Source organism: Salvelinus fontinalis, chromosome 2, assembly GCF_029448725.1.
Source record: "Salvelinus fontinalis isolate EN_2023a chromosome 2, ASM2944872v1, whole genome shotgun sequence".
NCBI classification, from domain to species: Eukaryota; Metazoa; Chordata; class Actinopteri; order Salmoniformes; family Salmonidae; genus Salvelinus; species Salvelinus fontinalis.
Window position 1 is genome coordinate 52,431,150 of NC_074666.1, and position 24,699 is coordinate 52,455,848.

The 24,699-nt window shown below is 42.3% G+C and overlaps 2 protein-coding genes across 2 annotated transcripts in view; one reads left to right on the forward strand and one right to left on the reverse strand.

Annotated features, from left to right (window-relative positions):
* LOC129820953 (long-chain-fatty-acid--CoA ligase 6-like) overlaps nt 1-22,736 on the reverse strand; it is an 81,936-nt gene extending 59,200 nt beyond the window's left edge. Inside the window, exon 1 of the mRNA XM_055878119.1 lies at nt 22,592-22,736. The gene's annotated coding sequence lies outside the window, so the exon portion shown is untranslated. The remainder of the gene's footprint in view (nt 1-22,591) is intronic.
* Nucleotides 219-4,601, forward strand: LOC129820963 (interferon regulatory factor 1-like). Its single transcript, XM_055878131.1, has 8 exons — nt 219-367; nt 1,747-1,838; nt 2,083-2,182; nt 2,354-2,565; nt 2,767-3,001; nt 3,123-3,157; nt 3,315-3,444; nt 3,920-4,601. The coding sequence occupies exons 2-8, from the start codon at nt 1,752-1,754 to the stop codon at nt 4,057-4,059; spliced, it is 939 nt and encodes a 312-aa protein (XP_055734106.1). The 5' UTR covers nt 219-367; nt 1,747-1,751; the 3' UTR covers nt 4,060-4,601.
* Nucleotides 22,737-24,699: the final 1,963 nt, after the last annotated feature.

The following is a 24,699-nucleotide window of genomic DNA, read 5'->3' on the forward strand; positions in this document are numbered from 1 at the left end:
ACTGCTACGATCAACACGCATGGCTATTTTATTGGGTCTGCTCACGCCTTTTCACGACGACCATAGCTTCGCTCACAACAGCATGATTTCTCGGAAATCAGGTTGCCTGTAGTTTGAGCGCGCCGGCCTTGTTGTGGCATTCGGCGCAGACGCGGACAGCTGCCAAAACCGTATGCATGCTACTAAGTGGGGAAGTCCCAGCATCTCTGTATAAAAACCACTGTTCCTTCAGCAGTGTACACACTGTCAATGAAGACCAGAGTGGATATTACAAGGAACAACATCTCGCTCCATCTTTACAAAAGAGAATACCTGCTTTTAGGCTACATTTCTAATCAATCGGATTAAGCGACATCATATTGCAGCTGTAAGTGATTTTATTTTCTTATTGCATGCACTACTTGGCTACATATAAACTGTGCTCATAGTTCTCTTTGTACATATTTATAGACGATATAGTTTGTGTTTATAGTAGGCCTATAGGCATTTTTTTTAAATATTGACTCGCATTTGTTTTAACGCGTGTGCAGGAGCGTGCGTCTTGTCATTGGGCATAGCCCACATATTTTGACAGATAATATTACACTGACACCAACGCGCCTAAAAGCAAAGGGTTTTGGCGGTACGGTCAATCAACCTGTTCGCGAATTAACCTAGCCGAAGTAATGCAAGTAGCTAATACAACATTGCAGTAGTATATTATGACTTTTCAAGAGTTCTAGTTAAAGTATAAATAATTGCACGTTTTAGTAGGTCTAGGTGTAACACGGTTTGTAACGTATCTAGGCACTGTAATGCATTGGTTTTAATCCGTTCGCTTGTTCAGTGCATGATCAGAGTGTGTATACTTGTTATTGGTTGAATATGTATGTCCATCGTGTTCTTTTTAAGTACATCTAAAGAACCTGCTCCATTTAACCTGGGATGCACCAGATATAACCAAACTCTTTATCTGCTTGAATAAGACAATGAAAAATAATTTTAAAGACGTTCAATGTAGTCCTATTAAATGCACATGACAGACATACTAGTACGGCTTTCTTTCACTGATTTGGATAGTGCAGTCATTTGATACTCGTTGGCAATGGTCATGGCTACATCACACTTCCTGGTCAGGACTAGATTAGGCATCCGATAGTGGGCGCTAGGGCTGCATATCGTCTAGAATTGACATGCATTCCCGATTCTAAACTTGTGCTTCTCCTGGACCGTCATCCTCAATTCAGACTGTAAAGGCACAATTCCCGTCCTTAACTATCTTTAATGGCGAACCCCCGGAAAATATGTGTTCTGTTTTAATAAAACACAATTTGCCACCACCATTTTCGTATTTTCGGGCAATTTAGGATGTTGTACACCCTTCGCTGAACGCGTTGTGCAACATCCTAAATTGTTCTAAAATACGAAATGGTAATATAAAATGGCGTTTTATTAAGACAGTACATATTTAATGATAGTTACGGAAATAAATGATGCCTTTGCAGCCTGAATGGAGGATGCTTGATGTATGAGCCGGTCCAAGGGGGACAGGAGTGTTTACTGGGAATGCACATTCATCTCAGACTAGTGCAGGTCTAGTTCCCACTATCGTCTGCCAAGGCTAGGTCATGAGCTTCACTGCACTAAACATCTGCACTAACTGAGAAGGGCAGTGGGAGGGCCTGAGTAACATGCTTGTACATCCACCTCACATTTCACAAGCCATGTGGCTAAAACGGAGCTAATCTATTCTCCTTGCTCTCCCAGGAACCATGCCTGTGTCTAGGATGAGAATGAGGCCTTGGTTGGAGGAAAAGATTGAGTCCAACTCCATCAGTGGATTGGTGTGGATGGACAAGGTAAGACTCATCAGACTCTACAAATGCATTTTTATGTACAATGGAAATAAATACTCCCTGAAACATTGCAGTGGCGGACACTCATTGTAAGAAGAGAACTTAGTCCAGACATTGACAGCTCAAAGCATATTAAGCACTATTACCCATGAGAAGGACTACTCAAAACTAAGCATGTAGAGGAGAAGCTGTGGGGAGAGATAGGAGGCGCTCATTTGAAACCTATTGCTTTGTGTTTTTTGTCCAGGACAATAAGATTTTCTCCATCCCTTGGAAGCATGCTGCACGTCACGGATGGGACTTGAACAAGGACGCGTGTCTGTTCAAGCAATGGGCCATGCACACAGGTGAGCAAATAACACATACCTAGACTACCTACTATAGCCCCTCTCATAATAAAATGTAATTTCACCTAGATGCATCATATGCTCTGCGCAATATGCACTTCAGCACCTTAACGTTTTTCAATCTACTTACTGCATCGTAATAACAATGATGTTACTTGTCTGTGGATGCAGGGAAATTCATACAAGGCGAGACTAAACCAGACCCTAAGACATGGAAGGCTAATTTCCGCTGTGCAATGAACTCCCTTCCTGACATAGAGGAAGTGAAAGACAAAAGCATCAACAGAGGGAGTGGAGCGGTGCGCGTCTACAAAATGAAGAACGTCTACTCTAAGCCAAATAACAAGAGGTCAAAAGCGAACAATGTAAAGAAAAATAACAAGGTACGGTTATATTCCTTTTTAACTGCAACCCGCTTTAGAATCCCTTCAACCCACTTTAGAATCCCTATCATCATTGTAGTAGTGTATTCCCTCTGCTATATAAAGACCTGTGCATGTCTATTTAGCTGGCTGTATCCAAGCCAGTGTCAACAGAGATTAGCATTATAATCTTACTTCATGTTTTCCTATTGCCTCTTCTAGGGGTCACAGATCAAGACAGAGGGAATGGCGTACAGCGAAACCAATTGCCCCAAGGACCTCAATACCAACACACACCTGCAGGAGGACAGTATGACACAGGAAAGCATAGTAGACAGCACAGACAACCTAGGGGATTTTACATTTGCTCCAGAGTGTTCCAGCAGTGTGGAAATAGGCCCAGACAGCACCAACAACTTCTACACATCTTTCCAAGTGTCACCAGACCACCCCACAGGTAAGATTGACCTTGCTAGATGTTTGGGTTTGACGAAACTCTTTGTGTTTGAGTGTGGGATGCAAATGTAAATTGAGGTTTGCACAATGCTCATGTCAATTGTCCTTCTTCAACTTTACAGACTATGAAGACGGTCACCAAGAAACCCTTATTGAGGTAAGTTTGTCTCTACCACTACAAGTTCAGTGTGCTTTTTTCATTATCAGGAATAGCCATGTTTGCCAGATATTCTGTATTGAATACTAAATATTCTAACACAGTTAAACCTAACAAACATTCAACCAGGCTCATCACCTGTGTTTTGCTCATTTAGATGACACAGCATTGGGAGCAAGGCAGTGTAAACGACAAGGGGTTCCTGACCAATGAAGCAGGCACAACAGAGTCCTTCGACACTGCAGAGTCTTACCACAGTCCAGAGAGCCAATGGAGTGATAACTCAGGTAAATCACGCTGGATGGAATCCAGGCTGTTAATTACACTGTAGTATTCAACGGCAGGATTTCGTCCTGTCTGCATGCATTGTCTTTGTAAAACATTTGTTAGTCAAAATGAAAGACTACGACAGGAAAAGGAATAGGAAAACTCTGGATTCCGTAGGCAATTGGAAACATATTTGTTAAACAAAACTGTCAAATGTAAAACACTGAGACAATTGAGGCCAGTGCTTCAATCAATAATATTTCCTTCTCATATGCATAAGGTGTGAAACATGATCATGCATATATGGTAAATAGATGGCAGACATAGAAGTGAATGATTACACCAGAGTCTAAGCTTGGAGTTTTTGTCATTGCATCAACAATCATCTGACAAGGCTGCTGTCAATAATGCGAAAACATAAGAAGAAGTTTGTGCCATCTTACAGCTGTGTTTCTCTTGCATCCCTGACCTCCTGTGTTTTGTTTTGTCCGACAGGGGCGGAAATAGAGCTGCGGCTGTACACAGAACTCATCTCAGGACTACCGATCATTGACGACATCCTCTCTTACAACGACTACTGTTCACTGAACAGCAACACATCCAGTTATCACCAACAGATCACGTGCCCACTCTGAGCCCCGCTCTCTCAGACCCCGAACAGAACCAAAAAGACTTCACTCCCGACTTTTTCTTTATCTCCTGACCTCAAGCTACACCATCTTTGCCATTTGACGAATGCTGCTCTGTGACAATTGGAGGATCTCTACAACCTTAGGTAGCATTTTTGAAAGGAAGTATGTCCGGTACTCTCTACTGTGTTTCCACTCTTTGTTAAATCGGGCTCATAGCTGTATTGTACTCAGTGTGAATAGCTCATTTACAAGATCCATAGTTGATATGAGGGCACCTAGTCCGTTGCCAAAACATCATATCAACTCTCCGCTTGGATGAGCAACATCAGGTTTTTCTGTTTCACTGTGACAAAATGTTCCGTTATTTACACACTATATGATATGCAGCAGTATATTCACGGGCGATAATCGTTCATAACAAACTATTATGAGAAAATGTCTGTTCATTTGGTGAAAGGTGTTAAAGATGTCATTTTGTGTATATTTGTATATATATTTTTAAGTCATTTTTTTTGTTGTACAAAATAAATTAAATTAAATGCCAACCTATTGTGAGTTGTGTGTATACTGTATAGTTCATATATTGTATACTATACTTAATATATAAAACATACTTATATCTGACATGACATACTTTTAGAGAGGTTTTGATGAGGGGAGAACAGCCTGTATAACCTGATGAGTTAGCTATCTAAGACATGGGGAGCTGAGTGTCCAATGCATCACAGCGCAACAGGCAACAGCCTGATGCAAGGTTATAGTAACATTGTAAATTACAATGTAATAATTATAAAATAACAATTTATTGGAAACATATTCGTTTTTAAGGGAGTCTTATTGCCATTCTTCAAAGTGGCAGGGCTTTTAACAGAGCATAAAAGTTTTTTTTTAATGCTGAAGGGGATTTAACACAGCATTGTGTGTAAATAACATGATTATTCCCAGCTGTTGTAAACTACACTACTATATAAATTAGAGAGGAATTACTTTCTCAGACTCAAGCATATAAAACACTTTTGAATACCGATGCACATTTTTTCATGTCAGGTTTGTAACGTTTCTCGGAAACAGGTCAAACTACTTTTGCAACTGCTTTCCACAGAAGATATAAGGGCACAGGGCGAGACCCAGATGCAGACACGGGAGGCCGATGGTTAGAGTCTCTGATATTTATTATAATCCAAGGGGCAGGCAAGAGAATGGTCGTGGACAGGCAAAAGATCATAACAAGGTCAGAGTCCAGGAGGTACAGAGTAGCAGGCAGGTTCAAGGTCAGGGCAGGCAGTATGTCAGGCAGGTGGGTTCAGAGTCAAGACAGACAAACAGGTGGGTGGAGACAATCCATGTTTTATAATTGTTCTCATTTCCTGTTTAGGTAGTTTGTCAAATCATCTCAGTGTACTTAATACAAGGTATTATACAGTCGTGGCCAAAAGTTTTGAGAATGACACAAATATGCATTTTCACAAAGTCTGCTGCCTCAGTTTGTATGATGGCAATTTGTATATACTCCAGAATGTTATGAAGAGTGATCAGATGAATTGCAATTAATTGCAAAGTCCCTCTTTGCCATGCAAATGAACTGAATCATGTCAGTGATTCTCTTGTTAACACAGGTGCGAGTGTTGACGAGGACAAGGCTGGAGATCCCTCTGTCATGCTGATTGAGTTCGAATAACAGACTGGAAGCTTCAAAAGGAGGGTGGTGCTTGGAATCATTGCTCTTCCTCTGTCAAACATGGTTACCTGCAAGGAAACACGTGCTGTCATTGTTTTGCACAAAAAGGGCTTCACAGGCAAGGATATAGCTGCCAGTAAGATTTCACCTAACGCAACCATTTATCGGATCATCAAGAACTTCAAGGAGAGTGGTTCAATTGTTGTGAAGAAGGCCTCAGGGCGCCCAAGAAAGTCCAGCAAGCGCCAGGACCGTCTCCTAAAGTTGATTCAGCTGCGGGAGCGGGCACCACCAGTACAGAGCTTGCTCAGGAATGGCAGCAGGCAGCAGACTTTTGGAGGATGCCCTGGTGTCAAGAAGGGCAGCAAAGAAGCCACTTCTCTCCAGGAGAAACATCAGGGACAGACTGATATTCTGCAAAAGGTACAGGGATTGGACTGCTGAAGACTGGGGTAAAGTCATTTTCTCTTATGAATCCCCTTTCCGATTGAATAGGGGAATCTGGAAAATATAAATATTACATTTACATAAGTATTCAGACCCTTTACTCAGCTTGTCCAGAGAAGACAAGGTGAGTGCTAACATCAGTCCTGTGTCATGCCAACAGTAAAGCATCCTGAGACCATTCATGTGTGGGGTTGCTTCTCAGCCAAGGGAGTGGGCTCACTCCCAATTTTGCCTAAGAACACAGCCATGAATAAAGAATGTTACCAACACATCCCGAGAGCAACTTCTCACAACTATCCAGGAACAGTTTGGTGACGAACAATGCCTTTTCCAGCATGATGGAGCACCTTGCCATAAGGCAAAAGTGATAACTAAATGGCTTGGGGAACAAAACATCCATATTTTGGGCCCATGGCCAGGAAACTCCCCAGACCTTAATCCCATTGAGAATTTGTGGTCAAGCCTCAAGAGGCGGGTAGACAAACAAAACCCACAAATTCTGACAAACTCCAAGCATTGATTATGCAAGAATGGGCTGCCATCAGTCAGGAAGTTAACAGAAGTTAGTTAACAGCATTGACAGCATGCCAGGGCAGATTGCAGAGGTCTTGAAAAAGAAGGGTCAACACTGCAAATATTGACTCTTTGCATCAACTTCATGTAATTGTCAATAAAATCCTTTGACACTTATGAAATGCTTGTAATTATACTTCAGTATTCCATAGTAACATCTGACAAAAATATCTAAAGACACTGAAGCAGCAAACTTTGTGAAAATTAATATTTGTGTCATTCTCAAAACGTTTGGCCACGACTGTATTGAACCATCTTGTCGACATTCTAAAACTGGAGCTGAAAGAACTGTGCTGAATTTGAGCTAGTCTAGAAATACAGAATCATAATAAAATGTGGATATATAGTATAGTTGTTTAAACATTTCATTTTTTTATTCAAATACTCGTGCAATAATGCTAATGGAGTTTGAGATATTTTCCTCGTAAGTAGTGACCTGTCCAGAATACTTAACAAGGATGGAATTCGTACAGAGAAATCACCACACTTTCTCTAGGCAACTGTTAGCATGGCAACAGGAGCCTTATCCATACATCAAATCAAATCAACTTTTTTCCCCCTTTTTTTCACATGCTTCCTGGACAACAGGTGTAGACTAACAGTGAAATGCTTGCTTACCAGTCCTTTTCCAACAATGCAGAGCTAAAGATAAGGTCCCAAAATAAATCAAAATAAATGAAATAGTGACACAAGAATAAAACAAGGAGTAGAAAATAACATGGTTATATACAGGGAGTACCGGTACAGTAATTATATACAGTGCATTCGGAAAGTATTCAGATCCCTTGACTTAATCCACATTTTGTTACGTTATAGCCTTATTCTAAAACGTTAAATTGTTTTCCCCCCTCATCAATCTACACACAATACCCCATAATGTCAAAGCAAAAATAGTTTATTAGAATTTTTTGCTAATGTATAAAAAATTAAAAAAACTGAAATATTACATTTACATAAGTATTCAGACCCTTTACTCAGTACTTTGTTGAAGCACATTTGGCAGCGTTTACAGCCTCGAGTCTTCTTGGGTATGAGGCTACAAGCTTGGCACACCTGTATTTGGGGAGTTTCTCCCATTCATCTCTGCAGATCCTCTCAAGCTCTGTCAGGTTGGATGGAGAGTGTCGCCACAGATCTATCTTCAAGTCTCTCTAGAGATGTTCGATCGGGTTCAATTCCGGGCGTCTGGCTGGGTCACAAGGATATTCAGAGACTTTTCCCAAAGCCACTCCTACATTGTCTTGACTGTACTTAGGGTCGTTGTCCTGTTGGAAGGTGAACCTTCACCTTAGTCTGACGTCCTGAGCGCTCTGGAGCAGGTTTTCATTAAGGGTATCTCTGTACTTTGCTCCGTTCATCTTTGCCTCAATCCTGACTAGTCTCCCAGTCCCTGCATATGAAAAACATACCAAAAGCATGGTGCCAGGTTTCCTCCAGACATGACGCTTGGCATACATGCCAAAGAGTTCAATCTTGGTTTCATTAGACCAGAGAATCTTGTTTTCTCACGGGCTGTCATCTGTATTTTACTGAGGAGTGGCTTCAGTCTGGCCACTCTACCATAAAGGCCTGATTGGTGGAGTGCTGCAGAGATGGTTGTCCTTCTGGAAGTCTGGAGCTCTGTCAGAGTGACCATTGGGTTCTTGGTTACATCCCTGACCAAGGCCCTTCTCCCCCGATTACTCAGTTTGGCCGGGCGGCCAGCTCTAGGAAGAGTCTTGGTGGTTCCAAACTTCTTCCATTTAAGAATGATGAAGGCAACTGTGTTCTTGGGGACCTTCAAGGCTGCATAAATGTTTTGGTACCCTTCCCCAAATCTGTGCCTTGACACCATCCTGTCGCAGAGCTCTATGGACAAATTCTTCGACCTCATGGACTTGTTTTTGCTTTGACATGCACTGTCAACTGTGGGACCTTATATAGACAGGTGTGTGCCTTTCGAAATAATACCCAACCAATTTAATTTATCATAGGTGGAGTCCAATCAAGTTCTAGAAACATCAATGGATGGATGATCAATGGAAACAGGATGCACCTGAGCTCAATTTCGAGTCTCGTAGCAAAGGGTATTTCTAAAAACCTGTTTTCACTTTGTCATTATGGGGTATTGTGTGTACAATAATGAGGAACATTTTTAATAGAATCCATTTTAGAATAAGGCTGCAACGTAACAAAATGTGGAACAAGTCAAGAGGTCTGAATACTTTCCGAATGCAGTATGTTAAAGCAGTTTTACATAGACAGGATCACAGTATTGTTTTCAATAATTAAATTAGCAATATCAAAAATTGGTTTATCCATTGAATCCTATGGGGAAATATTGATATCAAATTCTATGCATTTTTGTTAAAACGGATGTCCATACATGCAGTGGAGTTGGTGTTAGAGGTATCAAAACGATACTTTTATAGTTTTTTTCACAGTGCATGGTCCAGACGGTTTTCCTTCATAAAGTCATAATTTGACCGGACTTATACTTATAAATGGGGCCCTGAGTTTTTCCTGGTCATTTGAGTTTATTATATTGCTTCAAACTCCATGCATGTTCAGCTGCTTCTCAATAAGTTGGGTCTAGTTTCTAAATGTTCATGTGGCTTAGCTGATTCATGTCAGAAACATTCTCCCTAACTTGTCATTTTCTCGTATACTGTACTCTGGGGCGGCAGGTAGCCTAGTGGCTAGAGCATTGGACTAGTCACTGAAAGGGTGCAAGATCAAATCCCTGAGCTGACAAGGTAAAAATCTGTTGTTCTGTCCCTGAACAAGGCAGTTAACCCACTGTTCCTAGGCCGTCATTGAAAATAAGAATATTCTTAACTGACTTGCCTAGTTAAATAAAGGTTTAAAAAAATCACAACTCCACCACTGTCTTTGAGAGGGAGATTCATTCCTATGGTTCCGTTTGCCCTTGAGGACAAGTCTCCCACACATTTTGTTTCAGCTTGTCGACTTTATTCTGCATGGGAATATATAAAAATAAGGAACCCCTCAGCATTAGTAAATTGGTATGGAAACCAGTGTATGCAGTTTTGGATGGGCATCTTCAATATACCCATGGCAAACCAAGGAGGATGTATGTATCCCTTTGATGTTACAAGACAACATTGCACTTTGGATTGTTAGACATTATACAACGGCTGGGTCTAATCCTGAATGCTGATTGGTTAAAACCGCATTCCAGCTGGTGTCTAATCGACAAGTTGCCACTGGCTAAATCTATGATGTTAAAATGCCTATTTACTCTGTTCTATTTGACTGCGCAATCCACTGTCTCATCAGCCCAGCCAAGCAATTTATAAACTTGATTTTGACTATAAAAAGCATCTGGACATTATCTGACATTTCTTTTAGACTAGTTGCCAACAGCAGAGATTTGTATAAACCTTGTCTGTCTCTCTGACCCTCGAAGCCTATGTTTGGAGGATATATTGGCACGGTTTGCCAGCCCTTGACTTCGTTTAGGGCTTAACAACACCCGTGCCAATATTGTATATTGATAGGTTTGGTTTCTGAGCTTGAACTAGTATTAATCATTTGTTATAAAAGAGACATGAGGGGTGCCATAAGGAAGCTTGGGAGGGGCTGAGTGCAGGGAAAACGGTCACCTTTGGCAGTACTGATAAGGGGCGGCAGGTAGCCTAGTGTTTAGAGCATTGGGCCAGTAACCAAAAGGTTGATAGATCAAATCACCTAGCTGACAAGGTAAACATCTGTTGTTCTGCCCCTACACAAGGCAGTTAACCCACTGTTGCTAGGCAGTCATTGTAAATAAGAATGTGTTCTTAACTGACTGGCCTAGTTAAATAAAGGTTAAATAAAAAAAAGGGGAGGAACCGTTTAAGTCCCGTATCACTCAGCTCCCTGCCTAGCAATAAAGATGCAATGTTTTGTGATAAGGAGGAGACTCCATCCAAAGTGGGGTATGTATACTACCACAGGTGAAACCTTGTCTGATGCAGCTGTATTAGCCTCCTGGGAAGAATAAACTTGGTTCAAGCTTTCATAGAGTCCGTTGAGTTTGTGCTCTGAAAATGAGAACTTAACAATATGCTCCAAACACCGGCTTCTATGGAAATCTCTGTTAATTAGCATCTGTATACATAACCTTTACACGGCTTCATTTTATTTTATTTCAAGCATGTATATTACAATAGACTTAATCCATGATCCATCCTGCCCATGCAAAGAACTAGTAAGCTCTGTCACACTAGCTCATATGTAACCACAAACACACAAAGAGAGGGAGGGAGGAAAGGAGGGAGTGTACCAAAATCATGTGACAGAGGAAAAACAGAGGTGCTTTCCAATCCACACATGCTGTAGTGTACATATAATGTCTATCTGATACATAGGCTGTCCCATAAGAACAGAATTTCCATGACAAAAACAGAACCCTCTAACCTATGTGACTGTATTTCTCATTGACCAAAGGGGCTATTCTTCCTATCTATAATGAGATCCTTTTACTGTTATCATTAAGATGCTATCCAGCAAAGTGGTGCTGGTAGTCCGTTTCACCTGCAGTATCAGGTACGGATGAACAGTATCTTAGTTGACAATTACAGTACCCTACCCGAAGACGTATTGTCAGGAATAAAAGTATGCACCTTCATATTTTGTTGAAGATATACACTTTAAAGTGCTGATTTATTGCTTCTGAACAAGCAGAAGTTTAACATGAGTTGTTTTGACCGTTGTGAAATGAGACGGGCAACACAACCTCACCGCAGCACAGCAGCATGGGTAACTTCCCTTCTCACGTGGAGAGAAAAGTCTGTTTGGTATTTCCAAAACTTTCAGCCCTAATGACCCAGCATGGCTGTACATACTGACTCTCCACCAAGGGAGAGTTTATGCTGCAACTCTGGTCTTCTGCAAACATTACCCAGAGAGAATATAAATGATATATGAGTGTAAGAGCATAATGTGTTGACGTAAAGGTTTTAGTAGGTCTAGTACTGTAATATTGACTCATACTGGCACATATCAAGCACACAAAGCATGTGACAGAAAGGGTGAGAGCTGAAATATTAACCACCCATGCCACTCATTAAAAAGCAAAACGTATAGTCCTTGTTGGGGGGGGGGGGGGGGGTCAAGGACATCAGGGTGAAGACTCTCAATGACACATGTAAAACAAACATAGCGAGCGACAGACAAGGTGAGAAGTGTGATCGTGTGTGTGTGTGTGTGTGTGTGTGTGTGTGTGTGTGTGTGTGTGTGTGTGTGTGTACGTGTGTATGTGCAGGTTCTGAATTGAATTAGCAAGTATCTAATCTCAGAACAGGAACGAAACTGAGGGTGAGGTTGTCACTTCAACAATATCAACAATGGGCTTTTGAATTGTATTTCAAAGTGATGAATTATCATTTGTTCTCGACTCAATCAAAGCCAAGGGTTACCAAGGAAACAATAACTCAGATGTTTGATGATAATCCGAGATTATCAGAGATAATCAGATGATACGTTTTTCTGCTCACCTGGGAAAAGAGTGAGGAGGAGGACGGGGGATTTGGCAATGTCCAATGCCTTTCATTTAAATGAAGTCCCTTTTACTGGAAAGCCAGACTCGACAAACACACATTGGCTTCATCACCTGTCTTTGCACCAGATAGTGTGAAAAAGCCAACAGGATTGATAATAACCACAGGCTTTTCTGAATGACAAGATGTCAATAGGCATAGATAAAGTAGAGTAGAGAGCATTAAGACGATTTAGGCCAGTGATTCTGAATACCAATGCTCAGCAATGGAATGCATTTATGAGTCATAGTCAAGACTCAGCTGATATGCATGCCTTTTGAACAGATGTAAATGTGCTCCTATTAAACTCAGTTCTGTCTATGCAAACTCTGCTATTATAGATGAATTATTACACTATGGCCTATAATCAAATTGGATGGACATGTAGCAACGGAAGTGCCATAATCATTGTGGTATGGTGGTAATATTACTGTCGATGAGATGTTGTATGATCTTGTTGAACATAACACCATCACCACCACTTTAAACCCCTCTGTTTAAATCCCTTCCTTTACCACTAAATCCCTCCTCAAACTCACCTGCTCAAACGAATAATCAAACTAACAACATTTGATACGTCAAGGCAAAATGATTGAAATGAATGCAAGGAATCAAAACAAAGGCCAAACAAAACAACATAATAGAGCCCGGCTGGGGTAGGTTGATTTTCAGGTTTAGTTTCTGTGTTTACTGTGTCTTTAGACTTTGATGCTTTTGTTTGGCTTCTCTGGAAACCCTTCTGCGGGCAGGCACACACACCTACCCACTGGCAGCTACTCCTCCCAATGATGACTCAGGGTACTAATGCACTACCATACAACACAACATTACTACAGTACCACAATACACCCACGACACAGAAGTATGAATACTGACTAACAGAATGATCTGATGTGATCTGATGTGGCACGGTCGTATGTTGCGTCCCAACTGGCACCCTATTTAGAGCACTACTTTTGACCAGGGCCCTATGGCTGAGAGCAGGCTGAGAAGGAGGAAGAGATCCCTGAGTGACTCAGGCTCTAAGCTTCCCTATGTCTGTCTGCTGATTTACTAGAAAGACCAGAGCTTCTCTGAAACACACAGAGACCAGGAATGCCTGGCATGACATCTACCATGTAGTGGGAGGGTGTGGGTTGATAAAAAAAAACAACAACGGATGAATCAAGGTACATTGCATCTGTTGGAATATTGTTATTTAGCTAGATAGCTCATGGTTAGCTATACTACACTACACAACACTAAATTACCAAAAGGGGTCAAATTTGTGGATTTGGCTATTTCAGCCACACCCGTTGCTGACAGGTGTATAAAATCGAGCACATAGTCATGCAATCTCCATAGACAAACATTGGCAGTAGAATGGCCTGTACTGAAGAGCTCAGTGACTTTCAACGTGGCACCGTCATAGGACGCCACCTTTCCAAGAAGTCAGTTCGTCAAATTTCTGCCCTGCTAGAGTTGCCCCGGTGAACTTTAAGTGCTGTTGTGCTGCACACAAGCTCACAGAATGGGACCGCAGAGTGCTGAAGGGCCTGTCCTCGGTTGCAACACTCACTACCAAGTTCCAAACTGCCTCTGGAAGCAACGTCAGCACAAGAACTGTTTGTCGGGAGCTTCATGAAATTAGTTTCCGTGGCCGAGCAGCAGCACACAAGCCTAAGATCACCATGCGCATTGCCAAGCGTCGGCTTGTGTGGTGTAAAGCTCGCCGCCATTGGACACCTGAGCAATGGAAACGCTTTCTCTGGAGTGATGAATCACGCTTCACCATTTGGCAGTCCGTTAGACAAATCTTGATTTGGTGGATGGCAGGAGAACGCTACCTGCCCGAATGCATAGTGCCAACTGTAATGTTTGGTGGAGGAGGAACAATGGCCTGGGCTGTTTTTCATGGTTCGGGCGAGGCGCCTTAGTTCCAGTGAAGGGGTTTGATTCTGTGCTTCCAACTTTTTGCAACAGGCCCTTTCCTGTTTCAGCATGACATTGCCCCCGTGCACAAAGCGAGGTCCAAACAGAAATGGTTTGTCGAGATCGGTGGGAAAGAACTTGACTGGACAGAGCCCTGACCTCAACCCATCAAATACCTTTGGGATGAATTGTAATGCCGACTGTGAGCCTGGCCTAATCGCCCAACATCAGTGCCCAACCTCACTACTTCTCTTGCAGCTGAATTGAAACAAGTCTGCGCCCTAATGTTAAAACATCTAGTTGAAAGCCTTCCTAGAAAATGTTTTACACAAATTTGTTTATATTCATGCTAGTGAGCATTTCTCCTTTGACAAGATAATCCATCCACCTAACAGGTGTGGCATATCAAAAAGTTGATTAAATAGCATAATTACACAGGTGCACCTTGTGCCGGGGACAATAAAAGGCCCCTCTAAAATGTGCAGTTTTGCCACACAACAAAATGACACAGGAGCGTGAAATTGGCATGCTGACTGCAGGAATGTCCACCAGAGCCTTTGCCAAAGAATTTAATTTTCATTTCCGTTCCATACGCCGCCTTAGAGAGTACGTCCAACTGGCCTCACAATCGCAGACCACATGTAACCACGCCAGCCCAGGACCTCCACATCTGTCTTCTTCACCTTCGGGATCATCAGAGACCAGCCACTCAGACAGCTGATGGTTTGCAAAACCAAAGAATTCCGATGCAAACTCAGGGAAGCTCATCTGCATGCTCGTCGTCCTCACCAGGGTCTTGACCTGACTGCAGTTTGGCGTCGTAACTGACTTCAGAGGGCAAATGCTCACCTTCGATGGAACCTGGCACGCTGAAGAAGTGTGTTCTCCACGGATTAATTCCGGTTTCAACTGTACCGGGCAGATGGAAGACAGCGTGTATGAATTTGTGTGGGTGAGCGTTATGGTGATGTCAATGTTGTGAACAGAGTGCCTCATGGTGGCGGTGGGATTATGGTATATGGACAGGCATAAGCTATGGACAACGAACACAATAGTATTTTATCGATGGCAATTTGAATGCACAGAGATACAGTGACGGGATCATGAGGCCCATTGTCGTGCCATTCATCCGCCGCCATCCCTCATGTTTCAGCATGATAATGCACGGCCCCATGTCGCAAGGATCTGTACACAATTCCTGGAAGCAGAAACGTCCCAGTTCTTCCATGGCCTGCATACTCACCAGACATGTCACCCATTGAGCATGTTTGTGTGGCTCTGGATTGCCGTGTATGACAGCGTTATGCAGTTCCCGCCAATATCCAGGCACTTCTCACAGAAGAGGAGTGGGACAACATTCCACAGGCCACAATCAACAGCCTTATCAACTCTATGGGAAAGTGGTGGTCACACCAGATACTGGTCCACGTCGATACCACAGTCGTATTTCACAACAGTCCAGTGATGTGAAATCAATAGATTAGGGCTGAATTAATTTTTTTCAATTGAGTGATTTCCTTATGAAATGTAACTCAGTAAAATCTTTGAAATTGTTGCATGTTGCTTTTATATTTTTGTTAAGCCATAAGGACAATTCTCATCCAGAGGAAAAACGGAGAAAAAGACAGTCAAAAATAAATAAATAAATAAAGAACAAGGTTTTGAAGTGTCTGTCCTATACTGTATCTTGGAGTTAACAAAAGCTCATTTGTCTTTTTTTGGACACATACTTAACCTGTTATTTATGTTGGCACAAAACTACAGTACATTCGGAAAGTATTCAGACCCCTTGACTTTTTCCATATTTTGTTACGTTACAGCCTTATTCTAAAATGTATCCCCCAAAAATTATCCTCATCAGTCTACACACTGTACCCCATAATGACAAAGCTAAAACTGTTTTTTAAACATAAAAAAACAGAAATACCTTATTTACATAAGTAGTCACACGCTTTGCTATGTGACTCAAAATTGAGCTCAGGTGCAGCCTGTTTCCAGTGATCGTCCTTGAGATGTTTCTACAACTTGATTGGAGTCCACCTGAGGTAAATTAAATTGATTGGACACACCTGTCTATATAAGGTCCCACAGTTGACAGTGCATGTCAGAGCAAAAACAAAGCCATGAGGTCGAAGGAATTGTCCGTAGATCTCCGAGACAGGATTGTGTCGAGGCACAAATCTGGGGAAGGGTATCAAAAAATGTCTGCAGCATTGAAGGTCCCCAAGAACACAGTGGCCTCCATGAAAAAGTTTGGAACCACCAAGACTCTTCCTAGAGCTGGCCGCCTGTCCAAACTGAGCAATCGGGGGAGAAGGGCCTTGGTCAGGCAGTTGACCAAGCACCTGATGGTCACTCTGACAGAGCTCCAGAGATGTGGAGATAGGCGAACTTTCCAGACTTACAACCATCTCTGCAGCACTCCACCAATCAGGCCTTTATGGTAGAGTGGCAAGACTGAAGCCACTCCTCAGTAAAAGACACATGACAGCTCACTTGGAAGATGCCAAAAAGGAACCTTAAGGACTCTTCGACAATGATAAACAAGATTCTCTCGTCTGATTAAACCAAGATTGAACTCTTTGGCCTGAATGCCAAGAGTCATGTGCGGAAGAAACCTGGCACCATCCCTTCGGTGAAGCATGAGGGTGGGAGCATCATGCAGTGGGAATGTTTTTCAGCAGCAGGGACTGGGAGACTAGTCAGGTTCGTAAAAAAAATTAAAGGAGCAAAGTACAGAGAGATCCTTGATGAAAACCTGATCCAGAGTGCACAGGACCTCAGACTGGGTTGAAGATTCACCTTCCAACAGGACAATGACCCTAAGCACACTGTCAAGACAACACAGGAGTGGCTTTGGGACAAGTCTCTGAATATTCTTCAGTTGCCCAGCCAGAGCCTGGACTTGAACCAGATTGAACATCTCTGGAGAGACCTGAAAACAGCTGTGCAGCGACGCTCTCCATCCAACCTGACAGAGCTTGAGAGGATCTGCAGAAAATAATGGCAGAAACTCGCCACATACAGGTGTGCCAAGCTCGTAGTGTCATACCCAAGAAGACTCAAGGCTGTAATCGCTGCCAAAGGTGCTTAAACAAAGTACTGGGTAAAGGGTCTGAATACTTAGGTAAATATGATTTACATTTGACATTTTAGTCATTTAGCAGACGCTCTAATCCAGAGCGATTTACAAATTGGTGCATTCACCTTAAGATATCCAGTGGAACAGCCACTTTACAATAGTGCATCTAAATCTTTTAAGGGGGGGGGGGGGGGTCAGAAGGATTACTTTATCCTATCCTAGGTATTCCTTAAAGAGGTGGGGTTTCAGGTGTCTCCGGAAGGTGGTGATTGACTCCGCTGTCCTGGCGTCGTGAGGGAGTTTGTTCCACCATTGGGGTGCCAGAGCAGCGAACAGTTTTGACTGGGCTGAGCAGGAACTGTACTTCCTCAGTGGTAGGGAGGCGAGCAGGCCAGAGGTGGATGAACGCAGTGCCCTTGTTTGGGTGTAGGGCCTGATCAGAGCCTGAAGGTACTGAGGTGCCGTTCCCCTCACAGCTCCGTAGGCAAGCACCATGGTCTTGTAGCGGATGCGAGCTTCAACTGGAAGCCAGTGGAGAGAGCGGAGGAGCGGGGTGACGTGAGAGAACTTGGGAAGGTTGAACACCAGACGGGCTGCGGCGTTCTGGATGAGTTGTAGGGGTTTAATGGCACAGGCAGGGAGCCCAGCCAACAGCGAGTTGCAGTAATCCAGACGGGAGATGACAAGTGCCTGGATTAGGACCTGCGCCGCTTCCTGTGTGAGGCAGGGTCGTACTCTGCGGATGTTGTAGAGCATGAACCTACAGGAACGGGCCACCGCCTTGATGTTAGTTGAGAACGACAGGGTGTTGTCCAGGATCACGCCAAGGTTCTTAGCGCTCTGGGAGGAGGACACAATGGAGTTGTCAACCGTGATGGCGAGATCATGGAACGGGCAGTCCTTCCCCGGGAGGAAGAGCAGCTCCGTCTTGCCGAGGTTCAGCTTGAGGTGGTGATCCGTCATCCACACCGATATGTCTGCCAGACATGCAAAGATGCGATTCGCCACCTGGTTATCAGAAGGGGGAAAGGAGAAGACTAATTGTGTGTCGTCTGCATAGCAATGATAGGAGAGACCATGTGAGGTTATGACAGAGCCAAGTGACTTGGTGTATAGCGAGAATAGGAGAGGGCCTAGAACAGAGCCCTGGGGGACACCAGTGGTGAGAGCACGTGGTGAGGAGACAGATTCTCGCCACGCCACCTGGTAGGAGCGACCTGTCAGGTGACCTGTCAGGCGTCCTGTCAGGCGACCTGTCAGGTGATATTTCAGTTTTTTATTTGATACATTTGTTAAAATGTATAAAAACCTGTTTTTGCTTTGTCATGATGGGGTATTGTGTGTAGATTGATGAGGGAAAAAAACAAATGTAAACATTTTTAGAACAAGGCTGTAACGTAACAAAACGTGGAAAAGGTCAAGGGGTCTGAATACTTTCCGAATGCACTGTATCTCAATACTTCCATTTGTTTGTATGGGTCACCTTCAGACGAGCCCCGTGTCATCTGTGGGGGTTGTAGAGAAAACGGAGAACACCATTGTGTTCGTAACAGTCTCCACTTTCCATAGTGAGTTCATATTAGTGTGTAGCTGAACTGGTTAAAAAGCTACAGACAGAAGCTGCCACATCAGCGTTACCGACTTCAGACGAGTCTTGTGTGGGGGCCTAGCGCAAAACAGAGAACACTATCGTGTTTGTGAGAGTCTCCCCTTTCCATAGAGTGGTCATAATAGTTTTTAGGCCGTCCGAACGCTGTGGACGTTTTCGTGAGAAGACCCATTTTTAAGATGTCTCATGGTCTGACACACACCTCTGTCGCTCGGCCATCTTCCACCGCAGAGGCGGAAGGGCGACATAGGCGGATGCGATGGATTGAGACGCAGCCTATGCAAAAAAACTTGCTATCTTTTTAAAAATAATGTTACTTAGATTGACGCACATGTGCTTCAAGAGCCTTTTAAGAATAAAAAAAATGGATGAATAAGATAATTGGCTACAGAAGTGCAATTTTTTTTACCAATCTTTATAGCTTTTCCCCCCAAAAACAAATCCAAAAACCTACAGGAGGAGTTACAGGCTAGCTACAAGTGGCTAGCTTAAACCGCGTTCATGTGCTAGTCGGAACTAGGGAACTCAGAAATGTCCGACTTGCTAACTGGTCGAACACGGCACATGCATAACTACAACCAGTTAGCATGTTGGAAATTTTGGAGTTAACCAGTTCCGACTAGCACGTGATTGCGGCATTAGTTAACGAACTAACTACCATGGTCATGGCATGAATGACCAGAATGACACATTGATAAACCACCAAAGACACACCCCATTTCTGTTTGAAAATTGAGAAAGAGGAGGAGTTGTACTGTTTTGCTGCCCGAAGGGGGAATTTCCCCCATCCTTGTGGCAATTTAGCCAATGATGCATATAAACTTTGCTAAACAACCAAAATAACTCTAGCTCTGCAGAGGGCAATTTCAACCCAGAAATTCCTACATTTACCTATAGTCTTTGGTCAAAACATGCTTACGTTTTGAAACATCAGAATCACGTGCAGAAACCAGAATGACGAGTTACAGTAGGAGCAGTGAAAGACAAAACCATAAATAAACTATTTTTGTATAAGCAAGATATTATACAAGGTATCCAAATTACAACCTTGAACTTTTCTTCACTCTCCCTCTAACTTGATAAATCAAAGGTTGGACTGAGAGTAATAAAATACAATCGTCATACAGGATGCTGCTACAAAACAATCTCAGTGGACAGGCTCAAACATCTGCAATTGTTGTTGTCTGTAGCAGGCTGTGGCTGAGCTGCAGGTCCGATTTCTTGTAAATCACGTGACTTTTCCTAGGGCTGCAGTGTGGGCCTCTGGCCAGGGAGTGTCGCTACTGAGAAGAGGAGTGTCCCCACTGAGAAGAGAGAAGCATTTACAGGAAACTATGAGTCCTGTCATGGATCCACATCCATTACCTGTGCACACATATTTAAATTGTCCAGGCTCTGGCTTGCAAAAATATTTTAAGGCTAAGTTCATCGTTAGAACCAACCACAACAATTGATATAATAAACCTAAGTCAGATAATTACTGCAATTACTGCGATTTACACAATACACAACATTGACAAATACCAGGTTACATAAGAACTAGGCTACATACCGGTGGCTGACTTGACACACGTACCAGAGAAATGCCATTATCTCTGCATCAGCAGCATTAAACCAGATTTTATTGAATGATTTGATCCTCAATGTGAATCTCAATGGGCATTTAAGCACTGTAGTTTGTTTTCTGTAGGTTAATTGTTTGAGGTGAATACTTGTAGACTGCTACACATCAGGATTACTCCAGTACTAGGCCTCACATTATTTGGAATTCTGGCTCATAAGCAGTGGTGTAAAGTAGTTCAGTAAAAATACTTTAAAGTACTACTTAAGAAGTTTTTTGGGGTATTTCTACTTGACTTTTTACAATTTAGATTTTTGACAACTTTTACTTTTACTTCACTAGAATTCCTAAAGAAAATGATGTACTTTTTAGTCAACATATTTTCCCTGACACCCAAAAGTTCTCGTTAATTTTTGAATGCTTAGCAGGACAGAAAATTGACCAATTCACACACTTATCAAGAGAACATACCTGGTCATCCCTACTGCCTCTGATCTGGTGGACTCACTAAACACAAATGCTTTGTTTGTAAATGATGAGTGTGACCCTGGCTATCCGCAAATTTAAAAAGAACTATTCAATTGTGCCGCGTGGTTTCCTTAATATAAGGAATTTGAAATCATTCATACTTTAACTTTTGATAATTAAGTATATTTTAGCAACTACATTTACTTTTGATTGTTAAGTATATTTAAAACACAATACTTTTAGACTTTTACTCAAGTCATATTTTACTGGGAGACTTTCACTTTTATTTGAGTCATTTTCTATTAAGTTATATTCACTTTTACTCAAGTATGACAATTTTGTACTTTTTCCACCAATGCTCACAAGTCTAGGTGCATTGCGTTTTCTGACCTGGTTCACAATTTCCTTGATCACTATCACTGTCTTACAATTGAGAGACAAAAAATATTGCTTGGCAGCATTCCACATCCAAAACACTATAAAAAAAACACATCTGTTCTGGCTCTGTCATGGAAATAGCTTGAGAGATCATCATCCTGACTTTGATACATTCAGAAGGCCTTTATTTAGAATTCTGCATGTTTAATACTAGAGAATTACCTGCATGCACAAAGGCCTACCAGTGCATTGTAGACAAGCATGCCGTTTCTAACTAACTTTAGGCTTTGTGACAAAACTCTTCACAATCATGAAAATACCTCACACATTGCTTCACATTAACAGTACTGTCATAGTAAAAACCATATGACACCTGGTTAAAAGATGAGTTTATACTTTTATTGTTATAAACTGTGAGAGTAACGAGAGTAACCGACTCCTCGCATGAACCCGTTTTAGGACAATCAATGTTTTTGCAGTATACTCTTGGCGACATCTTGTGGTCTTCTATCAAACTTTTGAAGTGTGAAGTGAAGCATTTTTTTGTGCCAATAAAGCTCGTGATGTGGTATCAATCACATGTCACAAGGAAAGAAAGAGAGGCAGTGATGTAATCAATTCTTCAATGGGCCAGCCAAATAAATATTTGGAAATGTATAAAATGGCATCACACATTTCACTTAAACCCTATCAGTGACAATTTGCCTAGGGCTCCAATTTACACAAACTCTGACACCAAAGAAACATTAAAGAACAGAAATTCAAATGTTCTTTAAAGATATTCACATTTATCTGCAAATTAATTGTACACACACAGGCACACAGGCACAGACACACGTACGCAAGCAACCCCCCCCCCCCCCCCCCCCCCCCCCCACCACACTCACAAAACACACACACATCTATACATTCTAAAACTGAGGTCCATCAAAATCGATCAGTTATAAACAGCCGGAATGAATCTATGCTGCTTCCGTGGTACAGCAATTCAAGGTATGGGTGGAAGAGTTTCAAAAAGAGCATAGAAGCCTACGTAAGACAGGCATTTCATTTTTCTTTACAGTCCCTCACTTCCACTTTCTCACATAGCATGTCGGTAACAGATTATATGAAACTATGGAGCAAGTCAATAAATGCTTTATTACCAATACACACATTTGAGTGTATTTAGTATTACATTCTTACATGAACAACATAAATACACAACCATGTTTTGACCAATCTTCTGTGAAAACATTGCTTTGGCAATCCCTAAGGCCTAAGTAATAGTTGTATCATATCCTTGGACATCTACATGCAAACTCACCTTCAATGCAGTGAGAAGATCATATTCCATAGTAAAACGCATTTCAGTGAATACATCCATAAATATACAGAAAATATGCTTAACATAAATAAAGATTGAGGGACCCAAGGATAGCAGGCTTTCGCTGTGTTTTCATGGCAGTCAGTTTTACTTTCACTTTTTGTTTGTATCCGTTGGGGGGAGGGCTCTGGCATGGAAACTCTTTGCTTCTATATAACCAGCTGTATATTTGATCCGCTCAGGAAATGTAGATGTAAGGATATTAGTGATGATATTGCAAATTCAGTGCCTTCAGAAAGTAGTCAGACCCCTTGACTTTTTCCACATTTTGTAAGGTTACAGCCTTATTCTAAAATTGATTACATCGTTTTCCCCATCCATCATCAATCTACACACAATACCCCATGATGAAAAAGCACAAACAGGTTTTTAGAAAGTTTAGCAAATGTATAAAAAAAAACTGAAACATCACATTTACATAGGTATTCAGACCATACACTCTGTACTTTGTTTAAGCACATTTGGTAGTGATTACAGCCTCAAGTCTTTTTGGGTGTGACACTACAAGCTTGGCACACCTATATTTGGTGAGTTTCTCCAAATCTTCTCTACAGATCCTCTCAAGTTCAGTCAGGTTAGATTAGGAGCGTCACTGCACAGCTGTTTTCAGGTCTCTCCAGAGATGTTCAATCTGGTTCAAGTCCCGGCTCTGGCTGGGCCACTCAAGGACATTCAGAGACTTGTCCCGGAGCCACTCCTGCGTTGTCTTGGCTGTGTGTTTAGGGTCGTTGTCGTGTTGGAAGGTGAACCTTCACCCCAGTCTGAGGTCCTGAGCGCTCTGGAGCAGGTTTTCATCAACGATCTCTCTGTACTCCTTTCATCTTTGCCTCGATCCTGACTAGTCTCCTAGTCCCTGCTGCTGAAAAACATCCCCACAGCATGATGCTGCCACCACCATGCTTCACCATAGGTATGGTGCCAGGTTTCCTCTAGATGTGACACTTGGCATTCAGGCCAAAGAGTTCAATCTTGGTTTCATCAGACGAGACAATCTTGTTTCTATTGGTCTGAGAGCCTTTAGGTGCCTTTTGGCAAACTCCAAGCGGACTGTCATGTATCTTTTACTGAGGAGTGGTTTTCGTCTGGCCACTCTACCATAAAGGCCTGATTGGTGGAGTGCTGCAGAGATGCTTGTCCTTCTGGAAGGTTCTCCCATCTCCACAGAGGAACTCTAAAGCTCTGTCAGAGTGACCATCGGGTTCTTGGTCACCTCCCTGACCAAGGCCCTTCTCCCCCGATTGCTCAGTTTGGCCAGGCGGCCAGCTCTGGGAAGGGTCTTGGTCGTTCCAAACTTCTTCCATTTAAGAATGATGGAGGCCACTGTGTTCTTGGGGACCTTCAATGAATCAGACATTTTTTGGTACCCTTCCCCAGATCTGTGCCTCGAACCACAATCCCGTCTTGGACAATTCCTTCGACCTCATGGCTTGGTTTTTGCTCTGACATTCACCGTCAACTGTGGGAACTTATATAGACAGGTGTGTGACTTTTCAAATCATGTCCAATCAATTGAATTTGCCACAGATGGACTCCAATCAAGTTGTGGGAACATCTCAAGGATGATGGGACAGCAGGTAGGGGCGGCAGGTAGCCTAGTGGTTAGAGTGTTGGGCCAGTAACCGAAAGGTGACAAGGTAAAAATCTGTTGTTCTGCCCCTGAACAGGGCAGTTAATCCACTGTTCCCCGGTAGGCCGTCATTGTAAATAAAAAATGTGTTCTTAACTGACTTGCCAAGTTAAGTAAAGGTTAAATAAAAATAAATAAATGATCAATGGAAGTCTCATAGCAAAGGGTCTGAATACTTATGTAAATAAGGCATTTCTGTTTTAAATTTTTAATGCGTTTGCAAAAGTTTATAAAACCTATTTTCACTTTGTCACTATGGGGTATTGTGTGTGGATTGCTGAGGAGATGTATTTATTTAATCCATTTTAGAATAAGGCTGTAATGTAACAAAATGTTGAAAAAGTCAAGGGGTCTGAATACTTTCCAAAGGCACTGTATATGCACGGAGTGTACAAAACATTAGGAACACCTGCTCTTTGCA